Source organism: Pyxicephalus adspersus, chromosome 3 (assembly GCF_032062135.1).
Source record: "Pyxicephalus adspersus chromosome 3, UCB_Pads_2.0, whole genome shotgun sequence".
Lineage (NCBI taxonomy): Eukaryota > Metazoa > Chordata > Amphibia > Anura > Pyxicephalidae > Pyxicephalus > Pyxicephalus adspersus.
The window spans coordinates 7,657,439-7,676,886 of record NC_092860.1 but is presented as its reverse complement, the minus strand read 5'-3'; the positions used below and the strand labels follow the sequence as shown (position 1 = coordinate 7,676,886).

The 19,448-nt window shown below is 40.6% G+C and overlaps 1 protein-coding gene across 2 annotated transcripts in view; it reads left to right on the top strand.

Moving 5' to 3' along the window:
• SDK2 (sidekick cell adhesion molecule 2) overlaps positions 1–17,820 on the top strand; it is a 388,895-nt gene extending 371,075 nt beyond the window's left edge. For both annotated transcript variants that reach the window (XM_072403472.1, XM_072403471.1), the window contains 7 exons: positions 315–476; positions 921–1,046; positions 1,693–1,857; positions 3,313–3,453; positions 3,532–3,670; positions 6,313–6,439; positions 12,139–17,820. In XM_072403472.1, the coding sequence (XP_072259573.1) occupies positions 315–476; positions 921–1,046; positions 1,693–1,857; positions 3,313–3,453; positions 3,532–3,670; positions 6,313–6,439; positions 12,139–12,483 (1,205 nt within the window). In that variant the 3' untranslated portion in view covers positions 12,484–17,820. The remainder of the gene's footprint in view (positions 1–314; positions 477–920; positions 1,047–1,692; positions 1,858–3,312; positions 3,454–3,531; positions 3,671–6,312; positions 6,440–12,138) is intronic.
• The last annotated feature ends 1,628 nt before the right edge of the window (positions 17,821–19,448 follow it).

Sequence of the window (19,448 nt, the reverse complement as noted above, 5' to 3'; positions counted from 1 at the left end):
GCTTTTCCAAACGAATGGCATCAATGCATGCACCATGCATTACCACAATGCACTGTGTGAACAAAGTGCTGAATGTGGACTGGTCACCTATTGATCTTTCCTATAAAACCTATACCAAGTACGAATTTAGGTCATTAGGGGCCTTATTTGTAATATAGAGCATGCATGACACTGAAGATAGTAACATGCGGCCAACTCAAAAACAAATCAAAAGGAAAGAAAATCGAAAGATGGATTGGACTGGTTGCTCTTCAACTCTGATAACACAATACAATTTAGATGTCTGAATGTCTTTATTTATTATTTCCCTCCAGGAATTAGTAAGATTGTGACAGTGGATGTAAAGGGGAACAGTCCCCTGTGGATGAAACTGAAGGACCTAGCTGAAGGAGTGACCTACCGCTTCCGGATACGTGCAAAAACCTTTATCTATGGACCAGATTTAGAAGCCAACGTGACCACCGGACCTTCTGATGGTAAACACCGTCCACAATATAAAATCTCAAAGCTGTGTAATTTAAAGCCTTTTCTTTAAAAATAGAAAAATATTGTATCAAGCATGGATCGAAAGCTGCAGAAATATGGTGAAGAAGTGCAATAAATAGCTAGAGAATTGTTTTATTCTTTCCCAGTCTTCCTTCCCTTTCCTTTCCTTCTTTTCTTTATATCACATTCTTTACTTCTCCCTTCCTTCCATTTCTTTCCCTGTGCTTGCATGCAGGCTTTAAATGTATATGTTATATCCAGCTCAATATATATTCCAGTTTTTCTTGTGCCAAGTATAAAAATGTAAGCTTAAGGTGAATGGCCCCAGGAACCCCTACATTTTGTGATATCCCAAACAGTTAATATAATCTGCCTCTGTGCAACAACTAGCACTGAATTGTATTACATTCATGTATTTTTTATGTAACTTTAAGGTGCACCAGGACCACCAGGGATGCCATCCATCTCTCGATACGGCTCATTGATTGCCATTCAATGGTCGAGTGGGGATCCTGGGAAGAGTCCAATCACCAGATATGTTATAGAGGCCAGGCCCTCGGGTAAGTTTCTTAGCTCTTATTCTACATCTGTACAATGAATACCATCCCCAGATATGATTTTCTGGTAACCATCAGCCTCATACACAGAGCTTCAGAAAAGCAAACAATGTTTCCTACCTGGCAAGGCAAGTATCCTGTACTAAAGCTTATCAGAAATGTTACTGTCAGGATGTGCAATCACCTTTGGAGTTATTTACCAACAGCAATGTAGTTCTGATTGGATATACTCTATGTGCAAATTTAAATATGCATATAAAGAAGATGCCACTTTCTTTAAAAGTCTGGAGTTGGGCTTTTAATTTGTTTGTCTCTTGCTTAAAGTGCATTAAAAACTTCATATATAGGACTTCCCTATCCCAAAGTGACAACACTGTCTTCCTATTTCAGTAATACAGATTTGGAAAAACATACACTGTTGTGATTGTGCAAGTTATATAAATTGTATCAAATAGATTTTTTGTAAGTATATTATTTTATAAACATATTAATGTTTCATGTCTAGCATGTTGCAGGGAAATGTCAAATTCATTGAAAGTAGGTAGCAGGTGTTCTAAATATAAAAGAAGTTGACTGTGTAAGTGACAGGTGCACTTTGTTTTTATTGCAAGAGTGATTTCAAGCCAATGTTCTTCTCTCTTTTCCCAAGATGAAGGATTATGGGATATTTTGATCAAGGACATCCCAAAAGAGGCCACTTCATACACCTTCAATATAGACATCCTAAAGCAGGGGGTCAGCTATGACTTCCGTGTCATTGCCGTCAATGATTATGGATATGGGACCCCCAGCCCCCCATCTACATCCGTTGCAGGTAAGAGACCGTTTCCTTCCTTACACACACAGGTGAGAACAAAGAACAGAATACGGTCTAATGCAGTGTTTCTCAACCTTTTTGATATGGGGGAACCCTTGAAATAACTTTCAGGTCATTAGGGAGCCTCCCCTATTACTACAATATCCACATCTCACAGAATTTTAGTGTGGTGGTGAGTGGGAAGAATTGCTCCTACAATGCTGGTCATTGGAAAAGCTGGCATCCTTACAGATAGCCAAGAAGATCATTGGTATCTGAAACCTTCAACATGTCTGAGAATGCAAATCATTGTTTTGCTCATAACAAAAATTTTGGTTTTTGAATGTTGAAAAAAAAATCACAACTGATAGGCAACATAGACATTTTAGCTTTGCATAGAAAAGAGTAGGGAGTAGATCGAACTCCCAATGAAAATGGCTGAAACCTCCAAACTTGGAAGAATTGGTGAAGATAAATGTGCTGGGAATTGAGGGGGTCCCTATTTGGAGTGTTGCATGGCTTAATACAGCAGATTATGAAAAAAAAAAACATCCCAGGGCCCCAATCAGCAGCAATTTACTTCCACTTTAAGATCAGCCACTTGCAATCAAATAGAACTCCAGGTATTTACCCTGCAACACCTTTACCTTTTTGCTGCTTTCTTCCAGGACAGAGTGCTCAGTCCCGTAGTATTTTGAGCCCCATCTGCAATATGGATACAATCCCTAGGGGGGGTTTGTAATTGACAGCTGGCCACACAGGAAATAGAAGAATGACAGAGTGTTCTTCTGCTCAAAGAAGGCCAGCAGTACTGGGTAAAGAAGGGAGTTGGGGCAGTGCTAGAGGATGGAAAAAGTAAAGAGAAGTTTTTTTTAGAGCTACACTTTAATGTATCCACCCCAGTGATCTGCCAACAAACTTTCACCTTCAGACATGCAAATAATGTAGTGACTTTCATGGCACCATAATGATTGGATTATGGCTGTTGGTCTTACAAACTTTCACAAATACTTATAGGATCAGGATGACCAGGTATTAATGTTCATGGCTCTCAGTAAAGCTGAAGAAACTTCTTGATGGGTTGCAAAACGTCATCAACCCTACAGAAAAAACCTAGTGCAATGTAACCAGTCACACCTTTTAGTGCATGTAGGCATTTTTCAATTTTTGCAACTGGAAGGGTGAGACAATTTGTCAAACCTGTTTCTTTTGTTTATCTGTTGGGAAATTTTTTCGCTTTGGAGAAAATTTCTTACAATTCCCATTACTTCTCTAGTGCCAAAATCTCCCCACGGGCCATAGGGAGAAAATATAACTTGGTGATGGGACAGGAGGAGGGATTGTTTAAAGTTTATCAACCCTTCATGCTATGAAAACATACTTTATTCTGCACAGCTTCGATATTAATGAATTACTAAAAATGTTTCATAGTTTTTGCTAACCTTTCAATTATTCTGTATCATCATCTTCCAGCCACAAAAGCCAACCCTTTCTACGAGGAGTGGTGGTTCCTGGTTGTCATTGCTCTCATTGGCCTTATCTTCATCCTCCTCCTGGTGTTTGCTTTAATTATCCGGGGACAGAGCAAGAAGTATGCCAAAAAATCAGATTCAGGTGAGAGATCTGGTCAATCTGCCGTGAACCATTTCTATCTCTATGTTCCTTCCTGACATTGTCCCTCTTTCTGCTCAGGCTGCAACCCCAAAAACAGCACGCTGGGTCACGGTGAGATGGTCAGCTTGGACGAGAGTCGTTTCCCAGCGCTAGAACTGAACAACCGGCGGCTGTCGATGAAGAATTCTTTTTGCAGGAAAAATGGTATTTACACGAGGTGAGAATTTTTTTTTTATATAGCACATTGAATTGTTGTCCATCAAAGCTTGGAGCAGTGACCAAGCAGTTATTGCACCAACAGAAGGTCCATTTGTTGGATTCTTCACGATGTTACAAATTAAATGCAAAATAGAAATATTTGAATGGCTCAGTGCATTGCAGACCAAGCTTCCTGGTAGCATATCCGTATTCTTTTAGATTGGGGGGTTTCCCAACCATCCTGGAACACACCTTCTGGATTACCATACATACTGCTTCCAACATACAGAAGACCATGATAAAAAATGTATGACCACAAGTCAGAAACTTGGAACTGGAACCCTAAAGTTGATTGATGGTACAGGAAGCAGAGAGAGATCCTTACTATAGTGTATGTGTTTTATAGTGTTGTTATAGGCCATTTGGGTTTTCTGTTTAGGAATATCCCTATCATTTTGTCCATTCAGTTTTTTTCACATAATCAACACATTGATGTGAACAGTTTTATAGATTATGCAGTCTTCAACCTAGAAATCTTTTGAAGCTGAGTGGAAAGAAGCTGTAGGTGGGTGGCATTATGACCCAACTCTTCAGTAACCACCCAAAAACTACTGACTGGTTACTGAAAAGTGCCTGGTGGTGCGCCCAGCTAAGAGGAGCTGGGGTGAACACTGTTAAGGGCAATCTGGAAAAAATCGATTGTGATGGTGTAAAATCTCCCTTATAAGGCCTCCGTGATATTAAAACAAAAATACTTCAAATCAGTATTAGTCAGAAAGCATCTGCATTTGTAATAGAATACAATGTGCTACTGTAATTTTTTTGTGCAGCACCCTAGTACCCCTTACCCTGCAGCTTTGATTTGTAATAAATATGTAGAAAAAAATAGAGACCTACCAATGGCATCACTGGGTCCAAAATATAGCAAATAAATAAAACTGAAAGCATTAAAACATAAATATATATTATGGGGAATTGGGGGGTCCATTTAAATTAAACGTTACAATAAAGTTATGGATCAAAGGAAAGTGTACTTGTTTTAAATCCCTTTTGCCTCCTTTGCCTAATTAAACCTAACCCACCTTGCCTCTGCACAGATGCATACTTAAGCTACATACACAGTTCCAATGGTTCTCGTCCAATAATCGTCTCAGGGCCGATATTGGACAGGAATCTAAAGTGTGTACAGTGCGCGTCATTCATCTTCCGAATGACCGTCCTGGCGGATCCACGGCAATGAATGACGAACGATCCTAATGCAAGGAAAGGGGGAAAGCGCGCAACGGGGAGCTGCTGCGTCGCTCTCCCCCTTTCTCTCCAGAACGGTTCTATATGTACAGCTCTCGTTCATGCATTGTGCAATAATAGTCTTTGGAAAGGATTGTAAAAGATCCTTTCCAACGACTAATATTGCATATGTGTATGCGGCTTTACCTTAATCTGTGCCTTCCCATCACAACCCTGTAGACTTTTATGAGGAGTTATCAGAGATCAGCGATGATCCCATTGAAATCTATGAGACTCCTTTGAACAGGTCCAGCCAAGTCAATGCATGCTTGCCTGTTTTGTTTCCTTTTGGGCTTGTTGACCATAAATGAATTGCTTACTTTGTTATTATATGATAATAATATATAAGATTGCTGAATAAGGTTTATATCAACCACTCAAGATCAGCCATCCAGGTCCAAAATGGAAATGTAACTCCATTATTAGAGAAATGTCGCTAAACAGGGTCCTTGAAATGATAAATTCATACCAAGTTTTTTTTTTGGTTATCGTGACCTCTTTTCTCAGTGCCCCTCATTAGGCAGATTATGTCAAACGGCTGAGGTGAGTGAATGCCCGTCGCCGCCTAGTGCATCGCCCGATGGGTTAATGCACATTCATAAATAAAGTCGGCACTGTTTCAGTGCTGAGTGCGTCCACTCCATGGTGAAGAGGCTAGCATAGAACACGCCGCGATATAAAGTTGTTTTTGCTTGTTGATATTCCAGTCTCGTTGCGGCAGCGTTCAGCTCGGTCCTCCCGCTGGCTGAGCCACAAAGGCTCCTCTGTTAGGAACATTACAGTAAAAGCACTTATGAGACGAAGAAGAAGAGAGAGAGAGGCCGGCTAGAGTGTCACAGGCTGGCATGGGGAGAGAACTGAAAGGCTTGGCGGCTAATTAACCAAATGCTCCTTGGACATAGAAATTATATTCCCAGAGGGGGCTGCCTAATGGGATTAAATTTGATATAGATTATCTTGACTGAGTCAATTTCAGGCCTAAATCCTTGTTAAATAACATTATTTGCTAATCTTCAGCCAATACTCACAATTTCCTCTATAGGTTTATATAACAGTGGCTTGTCCAATCCCCAAGAAACAACTGGAAATCAGGTTGGTATAATGTTCAACTGTGTCTGCAAATTCACTGCAGGGATATGTCACAGTTACACACTATACTAAATCTTTGGAATATCAGCGTTGTCAGCAAAAGAACAAGACTACAGAACACCTTAACTTATAATCTTCATGACATTGGGGGAGGTTTTCTGTAATGCACAGAGGATTTTAGTTCAGTGTACAGGAAGAGAGCTGCCTGGAGTTTAAACAATCTGAGCCGTGCCAGTGGGTAAAACTTTTCTCCAATAAATTCTTACATTTTTTTTTTTTTTGCAGATCCCCACCCCGTCCTAGTCCTGGAAGCCTTCATTATTCAGATGAGGATGTGGCAAAATATAATGATCTCATTCCTACCGAGAGTGGGAGTCTGACCGAAAAGCCCTCGGAGGTATCAGATTCACAGGTGAGGGAATTTTTTTTTTTTAGGGATTTCCATCCTGGCCATCTTGGCATGTCTACATGCATTGTGCCCAGGAAAGCCCAGAGCAATGTCAGAGTCCTCTGGGAGGTGTGTGTGAGAATTCAAGTACACATGTTGCCTTTAGAAGTCAACATCATTTAGCATGCTGACTGGAGGTGGTCATTTTCTATTTAGGGAATGTGCAGCACATTCCCCAATCCATAGGACTGAACAAGCCCCGTATGTGCAGAGCATGTTTGCAGGCCCCCTTTGCATTCTCATGCCAGGCCTGAGACCAGTTGGGCAAAACAAAGGGAAAAAAAGTCCCCACCTCTGATTGTAGGAAGTTTGCACTTAACAGACACCAATCCTTACCCTAAATCATTGCCTTGTGCCCAGTTTTCCAATCTCCAGGGCTTTAATGTGGGCAGGTACCTCTATAGCAGAGACCAGGTCCCATCCTAATAATGTGGATGTAGGTCTTGCACTAGTATTATAGCAAAACTAAACCCAGTCAATACCTCCTGCCACCATCTTTTTCCTTCTCTTCCACATTCTGATCTATGGCCATCTTGATTGGCTGTGCTGGGATGCGATAACTCCTGCACAGGCTTGCAGGAGTTTACTCCGTGCAGCACCCGAAAAGGGAAGCCGGGCTTCCAGGGTGTCCTTGGAAATCCAATGCTGAGCTACACATGTGCAACTCAGCAAAATTTGACAGCTGTGCAGAAATCAGGCAGGTAAGTTTAGGTATTGAAGAATGGGACATTGCCTGTCCCTTTCTGCAAAAAAACACCTCTCTGATCTCCAATTTGCAAAGTGAGACGTTAGTTCCACTTTTAACTTACAAAAGGGATGGCGATCAATGGTTTTCTTTTTTTAATGTGGCCTTGGTTGTGCTCTAATGTTAAGGTGATATGCTAACAAAATTAAACGGGTGCACAAAGAGACCAGGTTGCTCCAGAAAGAACACAATGGCAACCATTGTCCCCATGTAAGCCAATCTTCTGAGGTTGTTGGGAGTTCCCGGTGTGAACGCACATTGTGAAGGGTGTGAGCGAACAAGTGTTTGATAAACTTCAGACAATAAGGAAACCATCATTTTGGAAATGGCTTGATAAGAACAACAGAGATTTGCCCACAAAGTCTGTGAACCCTTCCCTTGTAGAATAGTTCTTCAGGGCGATGGAGGATGACACTGTCTCGGTGGAGGATGGAATACAAAAGATCAGTACAAACAGCAGTGTTTGGCTTAATCCCTCTGCGGTTCTTCTTAACCCCTTCCTTGCATCTTTGTGGCTTGCATGGAGCCACACTGCATTGTCTGCTTCGGAACTTGTAAGCCGTCAGGCATGACACAGCTGTGAAAACTGAAAATAGCTTTTCCTAGAAATACCAAGTACCTGTCTAGCTCGCATGTAAACTATTGACGTCTCTTTTTTGTTAATTTCAATGTCACAAGTTTAATTTCAGGGTCATAAAAAGTTGCTTGGTGAATGTTGGAGCGTTAAACCACTATTTCTTTAATATCTAGCACCAATGTTGCTTTAAATTTAAACTTCATTGGCTCTATTGGTTCCTGGTCTGCTGCTCCCATAATGAAGGGGTCCCAACATAAGAATTATGGCAAAGAGCGCTCATGCACTGGGGCCGACTTAGCCCACCAGGTTTCTACTAAATCGATGAATACATTTTGGATTGACACATTTTAGGAAAATCCATCAAGGTAGCTTTTGCCATATACTGCTGATGTTTCCACCCAAGACCTTGGTATTGCTCCTGGATGCACTGCCAGTTTCGGGGGCATTATTCCTTTATGAGTCAGAACTGCAGGCACCCCTCCCACCTCCAAGACAACAGTGCAATCGATATAAAAAATGCCACAAAAGGCCAAGATAAATAAAAGGACTTTGGCACTTTTCTAGTTTTCTTGGCTCAGAGAGAAACACTATACTCCGACCTCTGACCAGTAACTTAGCCACTCGCTCCAGGGAACTTATCTGCTCTTGTTTACAGGCAACATAACTGACTGCTATTGCACAATTTTATTAGTCTATGCGCAACAGGAATATTTACTGCGTGTGTGTATTTTAGTACTTGTAGAGGAACCGTTGGCAAACAGCTGAATTTGCATTTAACACTGTTCAGCCTGTAATCTGCACACCTCTGTCAGTAAAGCCAAATTCATGACCTTGCTTTCCTCTGCTGCAGTAAAAACATTAAAGCTGGGTCGGGGACCGTCCTGAATTCAGAATGGATAGTGAATGGGCCACTACTCGTATTCTACATAAGTGGCACAAAGGTCTCCCTATTCCTTGCACAGCTGGCAGCAGGGTCAAATAGTGGGCATACCCAGATGGCGCTGCAAGCAGGAACATGGGAGGTATTACACGTACCAGCATGTTGCACCGCCATCTGGGTTCTTTTAAAGTCATCTCTTCCCCTTAACCTTAGTGTCATGTTCATTTAATGATATGGATGGGTAGCAGAGAAGACAGACACAAAAGAAGGACCTTGGCAAATGTGGTGGCAAGGTGAGGTTCCTGCAGGAGTGGAGAAGTAAATACATTCACCAGCATGATCTGATGCCAGCCTTGCAGAGGGCACGATAAGGAGGGGGGGGGGGGGGGTACTATGCAGTTAGACACTTACTTAAAGCTTTATAACAGGGTACACATACTTTTAAGATATGCTTATTATTTGACCCTGCTCACAATCTGTCAAGACCATCCTACTACATAGTGCACATCTTCCCCTACATTGGTGCCCCAGATCTTCTGGTTTTTACGTGCAACCACCCCTCCTATGTTTTGCACCAAATCTCCCATGGGGGAGATTTTGGTTTACATTATATCATATATAACATTCAACAAAATACAGTGAGAATTGTTTTCAGACTAAAGAAGTGTCCACATTTAAAGATTTCCCCTTTCACTTGCTGCTTAAATGACATCCAAAAATTTCCCAACACTGTTAATCCAAGTGGCAACGGTCACCAGGTAAAAGAACTCGAGTGAATCTCTCGAGAGGTGACACAAAGCAGTACAAACCCGATACAAGTCCTAACTAACTCCCCACCAGTCCCATACAAATGCTAAACAGTTTTGAGGGTGACAACACTCTGTACTTTACTGTAGAGGTGAAGCGTTGTCATTCTAGGTTGCAAATCTGATTTGAACTACAAGCTGCTTTTCATCTCCATTAAACAGAGCCTCTTTAGTAGTTTACTAAAGGTAGCTAGGATAACGGATTTTATTTCAAATGCAGCCACCCCCATCCAAGGGCTAATAAGCCGCAGTATTTTCCCGTCCCCTTGTTCTTCTTACAGCCCTCTCAATACAAACATCATTGGCCAAGTCTTTATACGGGCCTTGTAGTGAATGCTGCTGCCTGTTTTTTTCAAGGGGGAGGAGCGGGCATCGGTGCCAAGGCTTGCTCAGAGTTACTAACGTCTTCTGCTCGGTCAGAGTAAAATGCCATTACTATGGGAACGCTACTATTTTCTACAAGCCGGCTGGATAAACAGACCGCGCCTTCCCCAAGTCAAACAAGAAACAGCTCTCACAATCCCGTACGCACACACTGTGCTAATCCCCGGCTCTCCATGACAAGGCCCAGAGAAAGGCATGTTTGTACTGCCAGCTATTGTGCAGGTACATGCTTGTGTTCTGCAATATCTCACTCACTGTTTCTGCTGTCAGAAAACGCAGCCACGTGATTATTCTCCATTCCATCTAGACGCAGGACGCCGTGTCATGGTTTATTCCAGCACTTCCTAGCCAAGGCTGTTTTTTTAAATGGTAACTGCTGGCATGGCAAGCAGCCGCTTTAGGTTTTTGCTGCAGGAGAACATGGTAGAGCTCTATAGTGACCTGGTAATAGCAGAAGAAGCCAAAAATGCTTTATACGTGCCCAAACCAGCAATTCACTGAATGATGTCAAGGAAATAAGGGAACGTACCGTACAAATCATATTTTTTGTGAGGGCAACCTTATGCCGGTGCTAGAGTCAGCCAGAAGAGTTCTAACTAGAAGCGTTCGTTATCTATTTGCAATGGCATAGCGGTTCTGTTTTTCCTGGTTGAAGGTGCAAAAAATCTAGGTTTTTTAAGTTATAATGTTCACCTATACTCGAGGGGCATTATTGGGGGACACGAAGGGCACTATAAGGGGGGGGGGCAGTATAGAGGTAGACACTAACTGAAAGCACTATACCAGGGTTCACATACTTTAGGATATGCCCAATATTTGGCCCTGCACAAAATGTTGAATGAATGTTCACCCACACACGAACAGATTTGCAAATGGATCATATTCTGCTCTTCCAATTGTTTTTTTCAAGTAGAAAGTGATCATAATACTGATCAAGTTTGACCTGACTGTCCATACACATGTTTTATTGTTTTTTTTTACCAACATGTCTGATCTATCCACGTTGAATTGGAAACCCAAAAACTGTTTTTTTTTTCTGCTGATCTAAGGGGCAATCAGCAATAGATTTTTTGGCTTTCTGAATGGATGTGGCTAGATTAGTTGTGTTGGTAAATATCAATCTAAAGTATACAAATCAATCAATGAAATCCAATCCCAATTCAAAACTTTCTGATGTGTCTTTCTTCTTAGATAGAAAGATAGATTCTTGTATAAGTGGCTGTGCAAAACCTCATTCCAATGGTTCCCAAAATTAAGGGTAAAATCTGCTTGTGCTCACCAGTCCTAACCTCAATAACCCATTGCCCCCATTCAAAAACAAAACTAAAAAGTTTAGATTTTAAACCATTACAAAACCTCAATCAGTGTGTGGAGATTTCAAGACAGGTCCCGATATCTTTTACCTTATTGAGTAGTTGTTGTTCTTGAGCTCCTTCCAGTCCAGTATGACAGCTGGACAGAGCTCAGCAATCCATACACCATCCTTGTCTTAGTACAGGTGGTCCTTACGCAGACCCCCGCTGATTTATTCAGTGCACTTGGCTTGTGAAAAGCTTAGGCCAAACCTATCAGGTTTATCTCTCCCCATTAGCCAAGGCGCCAGCATCAAACATTATTTAGACTGAAAACACAGCTGTGATCTTGTGCTTTGGGTTGGCAAAACATTCAAAACATTCCTCATCCTTCTGAAAGCTTTTCTAGAAACACCTATTCTCCATCTAGAAAAATTTGGACTGGGAATACATAAAACCTGGATTTCTCATTGTTTTAAGTAAGGATTCCAAAAATGTATTAAACATCATCTGGTATTTTTGCTGATGGGTAAATGGAGGTGGAGGTGGTGGTGGTGGTGGAGGTGGTAGGGCATTAGAGTGTAAGCTTTCTGGGCACAGTGCTAAAACCAGTGTTTCTCTTAATCCTCTGGAAGCCTAGGGTTCCTCGAGAGATTGCTGGGGGTTCCTTGAGCAATGATAAATTTGGTTCTCTTGCAGGTCAGTTTAACAGACACCAATTATCTTTTTGGCTATCTTTAAGGGTGACATTCTTCCTGATGGCCATCAATGTAAGAGACATGGTTTCCAATGACCACCACACTAAATATACTGTGAGCTGTGGAGATAGTAATTAAAGCAAGGGGTACCTTGTAGACCTGAAAGGTATTTTAAGGGGTTCCCTGCATGTTAAAAAGTTTGAGAAATACCAGTTTAAAAAAAGAGTTTTGGTTAGATTGTGATGCGAGTAACAAGATTCTTGTTTTGGTTTTGTGTACAGGGCAGCGACAGCGAATACGAAGTGGAGCAGAGCCAGCAGAAGAGCCATTCCTTTGTCAACCATTACATCAGCGACCCAACTTACTACAACTCCTGGCGACGGCAGCAAAAGGGCATATCGCGGGCGCATGCCTACAACTACACAGATACCGACCTGGAGGACTCTGAACACTGTATCATACCCAACAGCAACAGCAGCAACCAGGGCAGCCTGTACAGGCAAAAACCCAGTCGGACTCCAACACCTCAACAGGCTCCGAGCCAGCAAAACCCCATATACCGCCCACCTAGCAGCCTCGCCCCTACGTCCCGGGCCCCCATTGCTGGATTTTCATCCTTCGTTTGATGACAAACCCCTTGCACCGATGTACCATTGTTTCTTTGAATTGCAAGAAGCAGATAAATATATATATAATATATAAAAAAAGGTATGTGTGTATATATGCATATACATGAAGGATAAAAAAACTTTATGAAGTTTGTATTGGAGACAATCAGTCGTGGATTGAAATCTTTATTTTGCTGCTTCAAATATGTATAATATTCCAAAGGTTTTTGGGTGCAAAAAGTGAGCGGACCTACATGCAAGAGCTGATCTGAACCAAGAAAACTCACCAAGGAACATGGCAGCCGGCTCTTTGCAAATTTGCTGCCGTTGCCTCTGAACAACTTGCCGTCTACATGCCTATAGCAAGGATTACCGTGCCTGAAGATTTCGTCTGGCCAGCAAGCGACGGAAGGTGGCCTGCTTTCTGACCAAAAGAGGGCTTCTGCAATCGCCCATGGATAAGGATTACAAATTGGGTATTAGACGCTTCACACTGGTCGACAGACCTTGTACCACTATGGTATGGGGATATCAGAATATTACCGCAGGGCCTGTTTTGGACATTACACCAAGGGTATTTGTCTAACAAACTGTCTGGTATCTTACCAATGAAAAAACATTTAAAAAACAAAAAACATTTATAAACAAAAAAATAAAAAAAATATCAGTTAAGGGGTCATTTACAAGTTACAGCAAGGAATATGGCTTCTGTTCAGGGTATAAAACAAGACTTCAAGGAAACCTCCACTTTAAAGCATGGGCCTCCATATTTAGAACCGAACTGTGCTGTCCCTAGCAAATGACAACTCGTTTCTCCCTTTGCTGCATCTAGATCCGACTGAAAGGCAGAAGCTAGATAGTTTCTATGGGCAGCACAGTTCTTTTAAATGCTGTCAGTTATATGGCCTACCTACAGTTCCGGTGGTACCGTCCTCCTTTTTAGAACCCTGAAATCCGTATTTTGGTCAGATTAGGATATCAAAGCATTGAAGCTGGACATTCCTATCCTAATTTTGTTTTTTTCTGCAGCTATTAGGAGGTATATTATGGACTTTTCAGTCTGTACTATCAAAAATGGTGTGTTATTTTTTTTATTATTTTATACCGGAATTTCCTACTATTGCTTAACCCCCTTGCCATCTATATTGCATATAGGATGGTTAAGGGGAGCTCAATGGTCACTTTATTTTGTAGGGAATAAAAAAACAAAAAAACTCTCCTTGTCCATAGCAACCGAAGAGATTTTTCGTAGCGGGGATCAGATTGCTATGGGCATTGTAGACTTTTCCTTAGGTTTGGGCCTAGTGTGGTTTAATAGAAAATGGAGTAGCATTGCATATACCTAAACAGTATTCTAGAAAAGAATGGCATATAAGAGTGCATTGGCTGTGGATTGATGAATCTGTATAGGATATCAGTTGGTTAGGATGTAATTAACATATGCTTAGGGAGAATTCCAATCAGAATGAACACCATCAGAAAATATTTATATGCAAGTATTGGCATTGTAATGTATAAGCTTTAAAAAATTTGAAGGAAACCTGTAGCAAACAAAATATGAAGGTTGCTGATCCTGATTTGAAGGCCATCTTCCTGAAAATTCTAGATGCCTGGCTTTTTTTTTATTGTTCATATGTTAATGAAAAGCAAAAACACCAAAAGTAAAAAATCAAAAATCCTAAACTGCCTGGTCCAGGAAACCAGAGAGTATGGATGTTTTGTAATTACCTTGATAGCCAGGCATCTAGAACTATCACTAGGAGAAGTCAGTGATGGAAACCTACGCGACTTCACCAGTACAGGTTTTCTTTTATAACCAAGTCATTGGCTATATGGTGAGTACTTATAACAAGCTCTCACCGTAGGATTTATAGTCAAATCCACAAACTGCAGGCTCAGGTTTTTGAAGTTTCTGTATTTAAAACTGAAGGGACTGGGTGCCCTTTTCGTACTTTCTGAATTTGTGTCTTGATTGGAATTCTTCCTAAAGTTAGCAAAGGATCATATATTTAGGGATTCCTATTACATGTCTGATATGCCTTCTACTTTTCTGTTTTCTAAAGAGTTTTCTGTCACGTAGGTAAGGAAAACAAAACACAAAATACTCGGTTTATGTGGCATGAAAACATTGTTTTGAATGGATAATGAATGGAAAACAATATTCATGGCATACCCCCTTACCGTACCAAACACTTGCAATGGAATGCAAGGGCTGAGTGGGGCACCCATTACCGTCCCCTTTTCTTTATCCTTTTGCTGGCCATAGACACTAACTGGTTTTCCCAGCAAACTTTGCCAACATCTATGCAGCATAAATATATATCCAATAACTTAGGCCCTCACGCTACATAGTTATGGGTATAGGGAAATTATCTAGTGTATTGGCAGCACAATGCCTAACCCCAGCCAACACCTTTATTTTGGAAAGAGTGTAGATGGGATAGAACCAAAGTAGGTTTCTGTTGCCATCTTTGTCCCAGACTTCCCATCTGTCATGGGGACAGTAGGTGTTGGAAATCTTCTCCAATGGGGGGGCGAAGTTTAGTATGGACCCCAAGTATGAGTAGTTCTCCATAATGCAGACCTTGACAGGAGCGTAGATTAAGTTAAAGATCAACTCCCACAACTAATTTTTAGGGAGAGTTAGAAAGTTATTGTCTGACTGTCCACACATCTACACAGGGGTTGAGCATTTTACAAGCAGGGACAAAAATAGGAATGTTTGTAAGTCACAGTGGCGAGTAGTTCGGTAACAGGTATTATAGTTATAGGTAATTTTGAGATGGGGGTAATGTAAGTGAGGTTGTAAGTTGGGGAACTTAGTCTTCTGTTCACCTGGGTTGTTATTACGTTTCCTGCATTATCGGTCCAGTCTATAAACACCCAACCTTCATGGTATGTTAATTTTTTTTTTTTTTAATTTATGGGACCTACAAGTTCAAAAATTGTTTGTAAACCTTGTAAAGGTGTTTATCAGTAGATTCCAATGGGGGCAAGCCAACAAATTAGGATCTACGGGTTGTAGGACCTTTTTACAAGCTATTGGTTGATGGTTATTAAAAAGACCTCCCCTACGATGATGCCATTCATGGAGAAACAAAATGCCAATATCAGGGGAACATAAAACAAAAATAGATTCCAAAAAGAAATACAGATGTATTATTAAATGGTCAGTCTACCCAGTATTTGTTTTTCAGAAGCAGAAATCTTAAATTTCATAAAAGGTTTGTCCACCCCAAAGCCTGTATTTCACCTATGGTTGGGTGCTGGTCATCTGAAGCATGCAATGGCTTCCAACAATAATTTTCTTGTCCAAAACTCTTGGGTGGTGTTATACTTAAATACCATTGCACCATTCAGTCTCACTTGCCCATATACTTAATGTTCACTTGCCACAATAAAATGGCTCCAAAGTTTAGTTTGAGCCAATATGCAAAGAAGAAAAAAAAGTATTAGAGTTTCCACACCAGTTTTGCTGCTTCTCACACTTTGCTGCCACATCAAATATTTTACGTCTACAGATTATTTTTTGTTACACATTCTGTATAAAAAAAAGTGTAAAAAAATAAAAAAAAAAACAAATAAAATACTTTTTGTCGTCACGAGTGCTAAAAGCAAACTTTTTTTCTGTATTTCACTTGTGTGCACAAAGGACCCATGATGTATCTAGAACTGTACTGCGGGGGAATTTCACTGAGAGAAATAAATGAAGCTTTTTAGTTTTGGGCCATTTATTCGCATTCTCACCACGGCACAAAACATGTGATAGCGTGAGTTACTGCAAGGCTCTATTTATACTCTTTGTGGTGTGAGAATAATAAATTATTAAAGTGACCCAATCCATTGCATACAAAAATTTAATGGGAAGTATTTTCCTCACCACTTTGGCAGAACCGTGCCGAATGTTTTTCTCCATTCCAGTGTTCCAGCATTCAGCATTTCCAGGAATATTCAATGCATGTCCTCTCCATTCTATCCCCCAGCCCTTTACGTCATTGCTGTGTCCTGTAAAGACATGGGCTGGAAGGAGGAACCACAGGGGGGTTTTATTGGAAATACACAAACATGGTTTTGCTTTATGGATTAGGTCACAGAGGACTGTAACATCATCACAGACCAGTGCAGCAGGCTATATTCATCTTAAGAGCATGTTGTATGTCCGCTGCCTATTATTTGGGCCCTGGGAAGGAACATGAACTGAAAAATTCCCTTTGGAAGAATAGAGCAATTTTAACAGACAAAATTCACAAAAAGCCTCATCATATGAAACAGCATAAGCCCTGAAGGCACCATGTCCATGCCCATACACTAAACAAGGCTGCACCTGTATACGTTGCTCCATCAACAATCACTCATTGGAAAACTGGTACTTCTATCCCAGGCCCACATTGTTGGACCAAACCTTCCCCTGGCTTTCTTTTATCACATCCTATATATGCAACGGTTAGTGCGTGTTCACCTTAATTCCAATTTGGATATAACCTGTGCTTGAAAACTTTTACAAATTTTTTTAATTTGTATTATGCAAAATTGGAAGACTGTATAGCAAAGTAATACTCTTACAATCCCCGAGTATTGTGGCATGCCAACCCCTAATTCTATTCCAACATTATGCAAAATTTCATTTTTTTCTAAGTTTCAAAATTTGGCAATAGTAACCAAATGGCACGGGCTTGGTTCTGTATGGTCACATTATCAAAAGGTTGGGTCACGAGACAGATTCCTATATTTAAGTCTGATGTCCCGCATTCATTGTTTTGCCATGAAGTCCATGTTTCCTTTAGGATTCTATATAATGCGCTGGTAATATACACAATTGGTGGGGCTGCAAACTTAGCCAAAAGGTATTGCTGCCACGGCCATCAGAACTTGCTCATAACTCCGTTACATAACAGTTTTTGTTGGAATGGCCATTAAAAAATTGTTGCAGGTATTTTCAGCATACTGAAAATCTATGCAACCACCTCTTTCTATTCACCTACAGATGTTGGTTTGTTAAAGTGGAACTCCCAACACCAACAGAATCAAGAAGAATCTCATACTTAATGCAATCTGTCTCCCCATTGGAGCAAATCTGTCCTGTGTGGTCAACCTACAGGGCTTTTGTCCACTTTACCACCAAAATACTGAAAATGCTCAAAGATGAAGCAACGTTACCAAAAATGATCTAATTGTACGGCCACCCTCAACGTCTATGGGACGGTGTAAATGAAAATCACATTTTTGATTATAGTGCTGAGGGATGCTGTTACATTTAATTATTGTCAGTATTTATTTTTGCAGATTGTGTCATCGTTTTCCATCGTTGTAAATTCATCATTAAATATGAATTTATTTTTGTTATCAAAATGTATAATAAAAATCTTGGCAAAAATATATCTATAAAGAGTATGTTCTATATGCAGGTTTATGGCTGGGAATTAAATCTCTTCTCGGTAATGACACGGCATTATGGGTATTAGCTTTGTAGAATTACAAATGCAGTCAGTGCACGGAATGTGCGGATGATTTTATTTCATGAGCTTGGAAGCTAAATTAAAAATAGTACTCAGGGCAATGTGACACATTTATAGTGTTTATACAGACTGGAACCTGAATGTCTTATATCTGTTGTGTTTTAAAGGTTTACATGATCTGTCATAATTTATGGTGGTGGTTGGGTGCCATTAGAAGAGCCATCTTAAAGCTGCCCTCCAGCCAGAAAAACACAAATGAATACAGCTCTGTAATCATATACAATTAAATATATTTGTTTAAACTGCATGCAATGTGAGTAAGGCATAATTAATATTAGGACAATTAGCTGCATTGTGGAAATAGTAGTGCATTGCGTTAGAGCAATCAATTCATTTGAATAGGTTGCCCAATGCAACACATCATATACAAATGTAGGTTCATGCTGCGTTTTTTGCAAGCTCATTGCATGGCATTGCACCATAATGTACTAATAACAATGAATTGCATTTTAGCACACTAGTGCATGCCGCTGTGTGTTTCAATAATGCACTAGTGTAAACCAGCACTTGTTCACACCATAGCTGTGCACTGCATTGAGTTCGGATAGTCCATTTAAATAAATAGGTTGGCAAACACAGCTCATTTCACACAAAGGCGGTGCATGCTGCATTTTTTAAAGCGCAGGGTGTGTTTGGGGGTGACATTACCAATGTTTGCCAACCCAGCACCCCAAGGCAAACATTGTGCTTTGCCATGCACTATGGTAAAACAATAGTTTCTGCATGAAAACGTGTTGGCATGGTGCAGTAGTATGCAGAAGCCTTAAATGCAACTGACTGGCTAGCTTTGATATTTGCAGTGCTTGTACAGTGAAGCACAGAATGGGAGAAGGGAAAGCAGAAAAGAGATGAGCTGATCAGTCTGCTGCTTATCCTTTCCATCTCCACCCTGCTACTGGCCAGTGCAAAACATTAGACTTGCTGCAAAATCTCAAATTGGATTTACAGAAACACCAAATCCTTTGCTAGTTCAAACACCTTCCTTATGTATATTTTATTTGTGTATTTAGCCATTCTGCAGGAGTTATTATAAAATAAATCAATTATAACTTGTATTTGAAACGCCAAGCACAGCAAGTTGCTTTTTGAGAATAGGTATGGTTGCTTTTGACACATAATTGTCACTGACATTTGAACACACCATGAGATGTGAGATTTTGCTGCAGGCATTTCATATCTGAAAAAAAATAAATGCAGGAAATATGTTACCTAAAGTAAACCTTTGCCTTGCTTATCTGGGGCAATACAACATGTTCTCTTTAATTGATGCAATAACAGTGGCACATAGTTTCCCTTCATGCCATTGCCGCTTTATTGAGCCAGGTAGCCAAGTGTAAGGTCCAATTCACGAAAAAGGAGTTTATCCAGAACTAGTGATGCTCCCCAGCCTCCGTGTGACAGCACTGGGGGCCAAAACACTATTGGTTAGGTACCAACACAAGATGGGAAAAGGGTGCAAGTCACATG